Raw genomic sequence first — 10,000 nt, forward strand, 5'->3', positions numbered from 1 at the left:
GCGTTGCTTCACGAGATATGTATCTATTTGTTAAATATTTTGTTAGTAAGCGATGGTTTTCATTTAACAACATCAACAGAAGAATTAACATGCAGAAATATTTTGAAGGAGATGCCTTGGATAAACCTTGTGAGATAAATAAAACTTCGAGTACTGAAAAGTTAAGTGGTCATGCAGTTCAAAACTGGGTGTTTTTGTGTTTGTTTCCCCTTTATATAGGAATTTACATTCTAGATTTTGAAGATCCTGTGTGGTTATTGTATTTAAGACTGAAAGAAATTGTTGAGATTATATGTTCACCTAAAATTGACATTCAACATATTGCTTATCTGCAGGTTTCAATAAATGGTTATTTGTCTTCTCGTAGAGAATTATTCTCTTCTTCTAAACTATTACCAAAACATTATTTGTCCCACTATCCACAGCTAATTTTACGTTACGGGCCTCTAATGCGAGTTTTCACTTTAAGGTTTGAACAAAAGCATTCTTACTTTAAAAAATGTGCCAGAAATTTTAACAATTACAAGCATGTATGTAAAACCTTAACAGAAACACACCAGTTGTTGCAATCATACAATAATTCAAGCATACCAAGTTCAAAAATTTATGCGGTCAATTCATTTTCATTCAATGTCAAAAATTTTAGTTCTACCATTTCTGAGGCAATTATAACTACATGTGGACAACTGCCGGATACATTTTCTACCCATATTGTCTATCAAGGTACCCATTACAAAAAAGATTTATTCTTGATTTTTGACTTTACAAAGGATCACGAACTTCTTATTTTTGCAAGAATTTTGTTTCTTTTTTTTGATACACATGGAATTGAGTATGCTCTTATTAATGAGCAGAACACACAATTTGTGCATGAGCTTGGTATGTATGAGGTCTGTGGAGAAAATAATGAGATTCGATGTATAATGATTGCTTCTTTAATAGACTATCTTCCACTACCATCTTACAAGCACTGCAATCGCTCTTTTATTTCCTTAAAGCACTCTGTGTCATGCTCATCGAATAACTACAGGTTTACATAAATAATTTTTAAAAGTTATATATTTTATTTGGCAATATCATGATAAAAGATTTTATTTGTAAATTATTTTATTTACAGTATTTATGCAGTAAATGTGTGCAGTTTTTTTCAGAAATATTATTTAAAGAACCAGTCATAAGAACCAATTAAAAACAATAGTAGAGAGTATTATAAAAACGTTTTAAGAAAACTTTCTTTTTTAAAAATTTTGCTGCATAATTAATATGTATAATGCCTTACTAAGAATTTTGTTAAATTTTTTAATATTTTGTTTTTTTGCTTAGTATAATTTAAAATGGAAGCAAGTATAATTTTTAATATTTTATATATATATTTTTAATTTAATTTTTTTTTTAATACTACATTTTGTGAATACTATATATATGTTTTTTAAATTTAATTAGTTGTAATCTTTTAAATTTAATAACCATATCAAACTCTGTAAAATTTACTTACAATATAATATGACTTTTATTATGATACTCTTGATATATTCACATGTTATATATGATCTATTTTTTTAGATAATGGAGGTTATTAAAAGTAATATTTTAAGAACACTGCCAAATATTGACGGATGTGTTTTAAACCAGGTTGTGAAAAATTTATAGGAAATAGGTGTTGAAAATGAAACAGATCTCTACCTGGTTAAAGTTGATGATTTGGTTTTGCTAAAACCCATCCAACAACGCAAACTCCTTGAATCTTGGGCAAAGGAAAGCTCTGGTAAAAAAGATTTATGATTCTCAAAATAAATATGATTTTTATTATCATATACATTTATATATTTTTATTTATAATATTAATAAAATTTTATGCAGAACAATCCCAAAACTCTGTAGATTTTATTGTGGCCACACAATCCAGCATACAAATGGTGCCCACAGTTGAAGTGAAAAATAACTCAACTAATTTGAGTAAGTTATTAAAAAAAGTTGTTAATAAAACATAGTAATTGAAAAAATATTTAGTTAGTGTTCTTTATATATTTAATTGCTCTATTTTAAATATTGTGTCAATTTTGTCTAGTAATGAAGATTAAACATGTAAGTGCTGCTGATTGGTATTTGACATTTGTTTTACCTTGGGCCAAAATGTCTAGAGAGGTACAAGATATATTAGCAGCTGGAGAAAGACCTTTAACAGCACATCGGTGTGCAATTATAATGATTATTATGAATGATGTCCTTGCTGTTTGCCCAAAGCCATTAAAAAAACATTTAGATGTAATTGCATCTTCTATGGTTGCCAAATATCCTAAATCGTTTAAAGATGAGTATGGTACTACAGTGATTGGTAGCGGTCATGACAGTTTAACGTTACAACTAGTAAACCGTTATGACTATCTGCAGCGGCCAAACCGTGTTCCACCATTAATGAGTGTTTTAAATATGGAATCCCAAAAGGAACAATTATCAGTAGATGTTATAAAAAGAAAAACTGATAGTTATGGTTGCTTGAACCGAGAACCAGTTCTCAGTGTTTCAAACAGTCCTGAAGAACTCGAACACTATTTGCAACGAACTGAAATAAATGAAAAGATGTTATTGAATGATTTGTTGATAAAATTCCCCAATTTATTTACAGTAAATTAAATTAATTTTATTTAAAAATAATATAACTTATATTATTAACCAGTAAGTATTAATCTATATTACTACTAATTAGAGATTTTTTTATAGTATTTAATAAGATTTTTGTAGAAGTTTATTTTATTTAGTTTGGTATATATATATATATATATATATATATATATATATATATATATATATATATATATATATATATATATATATATATATATATATATATATATATATATATATATATATATATGTATATATATATATATATATATATATATATATATATATATATATATATATATATATATTAAATTGGTTTTTTCCATTTAGGTTGATGGTTTGCTACATCACTTTGATGTTTTGATGGGTGGAGTGAATGCTGGTGAACTTTTGATGAAAGCATTATATGATGAAAAGTTATATTTATTTTTGCATAGTTGTGGAATAGCAAACCTTAACGTAAAGAAGGTGATAAAAAATTTAGATAAAGCAAAACATGAAACTTTGTCAGATTTACCTGTGGCTCCCGGTCTTCTAATGGCTTTGATTAGTTTGTTTAATGAAAAACTTGACGCACTCTTTATGTTTGTGGATGTATGTTAAAGATAGTAATCATTAATTTAAAATATATCCAATACATATTTTCAAGCAATTAATTGTGTTTCACTCATTTTATAATAACATGCAATGTAGTTACTAAAAGATATTTAGTAGTAAAAAAAATATGTTTAGGAGACAATGGATCAAACAGAATTGGTGCCAAGATCAAATTCTCCTCATCTATGTGTTTATGGTATGTTGAATTACAAGTTCTAATATGTTTTAAGATTTTGAAAATAATTTAAAAAAAAAAGGCTTGATCATTTTTATTTATATATATTTAAAATGGATTTTTGTTAGGTCAACTTGCATTCTTTTTTTAGGGAATTCGCTATTTACAGCAAATCGATTCATGCTGGTAATTGATTGCATTGTTATAGTTGATGGAATGAACAATTTCATCAAGTCATTTTGTTGTTTATTTGCGAGTTTTTATATTTTCAATATACCATATCCAAAAGAAGCTTCATCAATATTAGAATTTGTTTAAGGTTTACATAGTATTTGATGTTAATGATATTTATTGATGAGAATGTTTTTAAACGTCAATTGCTTATACATATATTATTGACCGTTCTAGTGCATTTTTCGGCATCAATCCTGAAAAAGGGAGCAAAGCAAGGCGAACGAAGAAGACTTCAGCAATAAGCAAAATTGTGCTGTCAATACTGCAGAAGTTTGCGAAATTTAATAATATTTGAATTTACCACGTTGCTAAACTTTTTAATATAACTTTGAAACAGCAATTTATTATATAGTTATTTATATTTATTTGTAAGTTTCAATAGTTTCACAATGATGTCTTTTGTTTTATTTTTGAATTTAATACATTATTAAACTCCTACTTACCGAATATAACTATTTATATAACGTCATATTGATATGTAAGAGATTTTAAATTTTCGTTTTATTTGAATTTATTTACATTCATTTAATTTATCTGAGTAACTATTTCTATTTAATAACATGTAAGTAATGTAGAACTGAAAAGATTTTTAAAAATATGACGTGTTTTTGTTGCCATTAGCATATAAACAAACATATATGTTAATAGATATTTATAATTGAAGATACAGTTAAAAAAAATGTAATTGAAATACAATTGAAATAAATGAAAAAATAAGACAAAATGAAACAGGCGAAACATTTTCGAAAATAGTAAAAATATATTTTGATTTAAGTTGTTCAAAAAATATTTTACAACAAATGAGCGAGGCATTTCTGTAAATTAATCACGGTACTATACCGTAATTCACGCTGTTTCATTACAGAATAATCACGGTATTCTACCGTAAAATAACGGCGTTTTACCGAGATTTATTCACGGTATTTTACCGTAAAATAATCACGGTACAATACCGGCACTTATGGGTAACGGTATAGTACCGTGATTTTCACGGTAAAGTTTTACAGTGTATATATATATATATATATATATATATATATATATATATATATATATATATATATATATATATATATATATATATATATATATATATTCATTATAAAGTTGGGAGTTTACCAAATAAAGCACTTAAAACACAAAACATGTAACTATGAAACCAACTATGAAGAATAGCCGGCGGAGGAAACTTGGTATTCATTAATGAAATTATAGATCAATATGCCTATTTAAACAATCTGAACAATTGTCTTAAAGAAAGTGCTCATAATACGGGACGTATTAGTTCATTTATTTTTCAGCATAATAATGACCCAAAACATACAGCCAAATGTGTCAACGTATGACTTGAATTAAATATAGCTAACTAACTTTACACCCCCCCCCCCCCTAAAAAAAAAAAAAAGTAACTAAGTTCTGTTTTAGAATTTAGAATTTAGAATTACAGCAAATTTTTTGAATTACCCAAATATCAACTGTCACAAATTTTGGTAATTTTGACATAGCAAGAGAATGAACAATTAGACACTAGAAAACTATAAATCTCCATTACACAAATATTCTCAACTTAGAAAGTTTATTTACTTTTTTCTAAAGTTATTTTATTCTTTGAATTTTTGAGTTTTCATATTTTTTAAATTTGTGTATTATCTTCTGAATTGCAAACACATCTTATCTTCATTAAATGACAGCAAACTTACATAGGTAGAGGTTTTGCAGTCATTTTATGAAGATAAATTACATGTATAATATTTATTTATTAGGTTTATCAAGAATAGTGTTGTGACCAAAACTAAGAATTGTAACTAACTTAACTAAAAAAACCGTAACTAAAATTACCCGACTAACTTTTTAGTCTAACAAAAATTAGTCGACTAACTTTTTAGTCTAACTAAATTTAGTCGACTAACTTTTTAGTCTAACTGAATTTAGTCGACTAACTTTTTAATCTAACTAAATTTAGTCGACTAAGTTTTTAATTTGCGAAAAATATATTGTTACTTTTACCCGAAAAATACTTTTTTAAAATCTTGTTATGTGTTAGTTGTGAAGTGGTTTGAGCGCCATTTTTTTAATAACAAGTTGCTATAAGTTACAAATTAGATCTCCATGGCATCTTTTTTAAAATTGATTTTCAGAGTTTTTTAAGTTTTTGGAGAAGACTTTTTTATTTCAAGTTTGCGAAATATACACTTGGAGTTTTGTAATAGTAAAAAAACTGTATCCAATTACTCACCCCTTATTACTAAATACTTGTTTTAACATTCAATGGAAAGCGGTTTAAATCTGGATTTTTTCAATTTCTAATTAAAATGAATTATAAACTATTAGAAAAAAAAATGGTGCCATATTTTTGAAAGGTGTTGTATGCAGAAGCTTTTTTCGGTTTTCTTTTATATAATACCAGCAATCATTTTTTGAGATAATAATACCTAATTTATTTTGTTCTACACTCATAAAACGCAGTTTTTACAGTGACGACAATATGATTGTAATTGTTAGTAACAATTACACAATATAGAAATAATAAATAACATTAATTGCGTAACAATTTGTTACGCAATTTATGTTTTTATTATTTCTATATTGTGTAATTGAATATATATCTTGTTCAACTCTCAATTTTTTTTTCTTTTTTAATTATTATTAAAATGCTAATAACTAATTATGTATTCGGTATAAAATATCAGCTGTTTTTGGCGGAGTTGTTCTACTAACAAATCAATTTTTATTTAATTCAATAAAAGAAAATGTGGGGCAATACTAGGTACAAACAAAACATTTTTGTTACCTAATTGTCACAAATTATATTACGTATTTATTTATATTTCTTAAAAATAATAAATTTTAATGAATGTCTTTAAGTTGATTTATTTGTCTTAATTCATATTATGTTCATATAATTTCTCAGCACAACAAAATTTAAGGAATGTCTTAACTGACACCTCAAAGTCATGGTTTCCCGCTATATATTGGATAAACCGTTATTCTCAAAAATATATTTAAATTTACTTTAAGAAATTGCATTTTAAAACTATGTCGAAAAATAATACGTTTTCTCCAATTGAATATGCTGCTCCAATATCTGATTTAAAGAAAAGATTGGATAAAAGAAAGACTATAGATGAACAAAACCCTGCAAATCATAACGATAGCGAAATAAGTTCAAGTTTTTCATCCGGTCAAATAGAAATTGAAGTTGATACTCAGTCCATTGAAGAAGCAGCTAAAACTACATACAAATATTACTCAATTGAGGAGGAAACATCAAAATGGATAATGCAATTAATGTAATAGTAACAGACCTAAAAAGTACTCTTGTAAAACATCAAAGAGTATATTAGATTATTCAAATTGTTTTCAAATGTTGATGTTTTTGTACGAAAATTTGGAATTTTTTAATTTGGTTTAAAATTGGTGCAATTTAATCAATGTAATACGGAAATATCTTGTTTTAATAATTAATTTTGAATTTATTTTATTGTTCTTAAATAAAAACTCTTAAATTTAGAACTTGAACTGTTTTGTTTTAAAAACAATCAAACAAGGTTGCAACATGTTTAAAAAATGATTTTATAAAGTTGTTGCTCTCATGTTTGGGGCGGGGGGGATCCCAGTAACTTGAGGGCTTTTATGTTTCCAGGATACAATCATCACAATTTTTTGCAAAGTATCATTATCCGATTTTCATTTTTTTTTTAGAAAACCCAATTGCTTAATTAGACTATAAAACTAAGTGCAAAATATGAACGTTGCAAGTCTACCCGATTCTATGTTATTTAAATTTAAGTTTTTTTACATTTGTAAATATATTTTACATTTTCATGTAAATATATTTTACATTTTCATATTTAAGTTGATATTTCAAACTTACTTTTTAAATAAGATTGCTTCAAGTTAACTTTTAGCTAGTTAACTTTTTTCTAGTTAACTAGCTAAAACTCTTATTTTCTAACAAACTATCTATTCCAGCTTGAAGCAATTTAAAGCCAAAAATTGCTGTTGCCTAGTATACAGCCATATTTAATAAAATTAAATGAGTTTATATACGACTAAAAATTAAATTTTTGATACCAAAAAAAATACATTATTTTGGGAAAAATATATCGTAACTTAATTTTTTTTTAACAAAAATTGAAAATGTACTTTAAAATGATAGATATTCTGCATTTTTTAAGTAATTAAAAAGTAATAAGAAATTTTCTGGTTTGATAAAGCGACCGCAGCCATTTAATAAAATGTTTATCTTATTTTACAGTTATTAAAAACGATTTAATTGCGGAGGTTGCATTTTGATGAGCTTCTCGGTAAATGCTATTAAATGTTTTGCATTTTAAAAACTCTATTAATACGTTTAACATTTGGTATGTAGAAGATGATTCCGATTTTAGAATAAATAAACTGCCGAAGCTTAAATGTACTTAAATTGTAACAAACATAACCTAAATACGCCAACCAATTTAAGCGCAATCCCGTGCTTATTTGTCCGTACGTTGAAAAAATGAGAAAATGATAAAGTTTTAATTAAGAATGTAATGATAGCGTTGCATATATAAGCTTTCGCATTAAACGACAAGCTTGTTGAGAAAAATGGTGGAAGTTAGCGTTAATAAATTGGTACTTCTTATCGTTGATATGAAATTAAATATTTAGAGACTAAGTATATTCGCTAGTATACAGGGCGGGGGAGGGGGGGGGAGGTGGTAAGTTGAAAACTGCCGTATAATTATTTGCCGATTAAAAATTATACTTGCTGAGTATAAAAATATATAACTCGATTGCTGAGATTTGCTAATGATTATAATAACATCTTAATTTGCCGAATGATCAAACTAAATATCGGTAATAGCATGACCTATAAGAGATGGACGTGCGACCTATTATTATTTTTTTTTGCGGACCATGCTCATTGCGCATTGTTACAATAGAAATTAAATTATAAAGTCTGTCGGATTTGTCGAAAACTTTTGGTCTCGTCTAACCAGTTACATCAACTTCCTTTTAGTTATTCAAGATAACAGCAGTAGATAGCGATTCCACGGCTCAACGAAAAACATTTGACGTTTGACAAAAAACACGTAAATTTCATGAAATTTACTCTCTTATATCTTTTTGTATGCTTAAGCAAACACCTTGAGGTTTTTTGCATCAATATGTATTACTCAACCTCTTTCCAGCCATATATTGAAAGTACTATGGTTTATATGGCTTTATTTAAATTTTATCTATATCTTAAGACCACTTTTAAGAAAAAACCTCGAAGCGGGAACGTTTTTTTAAAACAAAACTTTTGGAAGTTAAAATTCCTTAGTACCAAAACACATCCAATTTTTATAAAACTTTCCGTATATATTAAAAAAGGGATGACGGATCTAATGGAATGTGGACACTTTTTAACTTTTATACATAAATTTTTAGTTTTTAGCTTTTTTCCACCTGGACACTTTTAAAAAAGCGTTTTTTAAAAGTGTCCAGGTGGAAATTGCAAGTTTACTCTTTCCTCTTTTTATAACAAGTATTTATTTATGTTTTCTTGAAGAATAGGTTCTAAGTATATAGAAAGTATGTATATATATAACTATATTCCTTCGCATATTTTATGACGTTTTTTGTTTTGATTTTGCGTGACATAATGCAAATTTTCGGTGCCATAACAATGCAAATTTTCCATACTTAAGCCCTATACCTTTCGTCAAAAAATCATCAATTATTGCACTACAAAAAATTCAATAACTTTAGATCCGCTTAACTTCAAAGGCCGAATGATCCCTCATTTTTTAAGTCAAGTCAAGCTTTATACAATGATATAAGTTAGATATGTTTATTTGAATTATAAAAAAAATGTCTGGAATGGCTACAATAGAATCAGGTTTTAAGCTTAATTTTATATAGCTAGATATTCTTAATATTTTAAGAAATAACACTGATAATAATATAGAAATTGAGATCATTTACTTAACTACTTTAGTACATGTATAACTAGAGATATAACAAATAATACAAAGTATCAACTAATTTTGTAGCTACTTAGAGAATATTGGTTTCATGTCCAGGGAACTACACCATCTACTATATTGCTGTTGACTTATTGTTTATGAATATTATAGAATTTTCTATTTTTATGTTTAACAACAGAAATATATACAGTTAAGGATAAATAACTAATAGATAAAATGAATGTAAATACAATAAAGAAAAAAATAATTTGCCACAGTTTTAAAGAATTTAGCAAAGCCAATTTATGCAAGAATGACTAATTATTTAATATTAATATAGCATGATTTACCAGCTATATATAAACTAATTTTTATTTGACAAAAACAAATGGGTTATTATGTGTCTTTTATGACAAATGAAATAGTATATGAA

The 10,000-nt window shown here is 26.4% G+C and overlaps 2 protein-coding genes across 4 annotated transcripts in view; both read left to right on the forward strand.

The window, feature by feature from the left end:
• LOC136075912 (uncharacterized) overlaps nucleotides 1-1,040 on the forward strand; it is a 2,352-nt gene extending 1,312 nt beyond the window's left edge. The window contains exon 1 of the mRNA XM_065789356.1: nucleotides 1-1,040. This exon is cut by the window's left edge and continues 1,312 nt beyond it. Coding sequence (XP_065645428.1) covers nucleotides 1-1,040 — 1,040 coding nt within the window.
• A 456-nt stretch (nucleotides 1,041-1,496) lies between these two features.
• LOC124812209 (uncharacterized) lies at nucleotides 1,497-4,226 on the forward strand. 3 transcript variants are annotated; one of them, XM_065790269.1, is made up of 7 exons: nucleotides 1,497-1,765; nucleotides 1,882-1,956; nucleotides 2,069-2,625; nucleotides 2,956-3,219; nucleotides 3,358-3,418; nucleotides 3,549-3,716; nucleotides 3,806-4,226. In XM_065790269.1, exons 2-6 carry the CDS (start codon nucleotides 1,914-1,916, stop codon nucleotides 3,713-3,715), a joined length of 1,092 nt encoding a protein of 363 aa, XP_065646341.1. In that variant the 5' UTR covers nucleotides 1,497-1,765; nucleotides 1,882-1,913; the 3' UTR covers nucleotide 3,716; nucleotides 3,806-4,226. The 3 variants fall into 3 exon arrangements, with proteins under 3 accessions (XP_065646341.1, XP_065646340.1, XP_065646342.1); XM_065790268.1 differs by having other exon boundaries at nucleotides 1,498-1,765; nucleotides 1,861-1,956; XM_065790270.1 differs by having other exon boundaries at nucleotides 1,501-1,765; nucleotides 1,861-1,956; nucleotides 3,549-3,583.
• Nucleotides 4,227-10,000: the final 5,774 nt, after the last annotated feature.

Source organism: Hydra vulgaris, chromosome 02 (assembly GCF_038396675.1).
Source record: "Hydra vulgaris chromosome 02, alternate assembly HydraT2T_AEP".
NCBI classification, from domain to species: Eukaryota; Metazoa; Cnidaria; class Hydrozoa; order Anthoathecata; family Hydridae; genus Hydra; species Hydra vulgaris.

What these genes read in the sequence shown, in the direction of transcription:
- LOC124812209 (XM_065790269.1), top strand. Translation starts at nt 1,914, where the DNA reads ATGGTGCCCACAGTTGAAGTGAAAAATAACTCAACTAATTTGA. An exon ending in AAATAACTCAACTAATTTGA is followed by an intron (nt 1,957 to 2,068) that starts GTAAGTTATTAA and finishes AATTTTGTCTAG; the next exon opens with TAATGAAGATTAAACATGTA. An exon ending in CACTCTTTATGTTTGTGGAT is followed by an intron (nt 3,220 to 3,357) that starts GTATGTTAAAGA and finishes AAATATGTTTAG; the next exon opens with GAGACAATGGATCAAACAGA.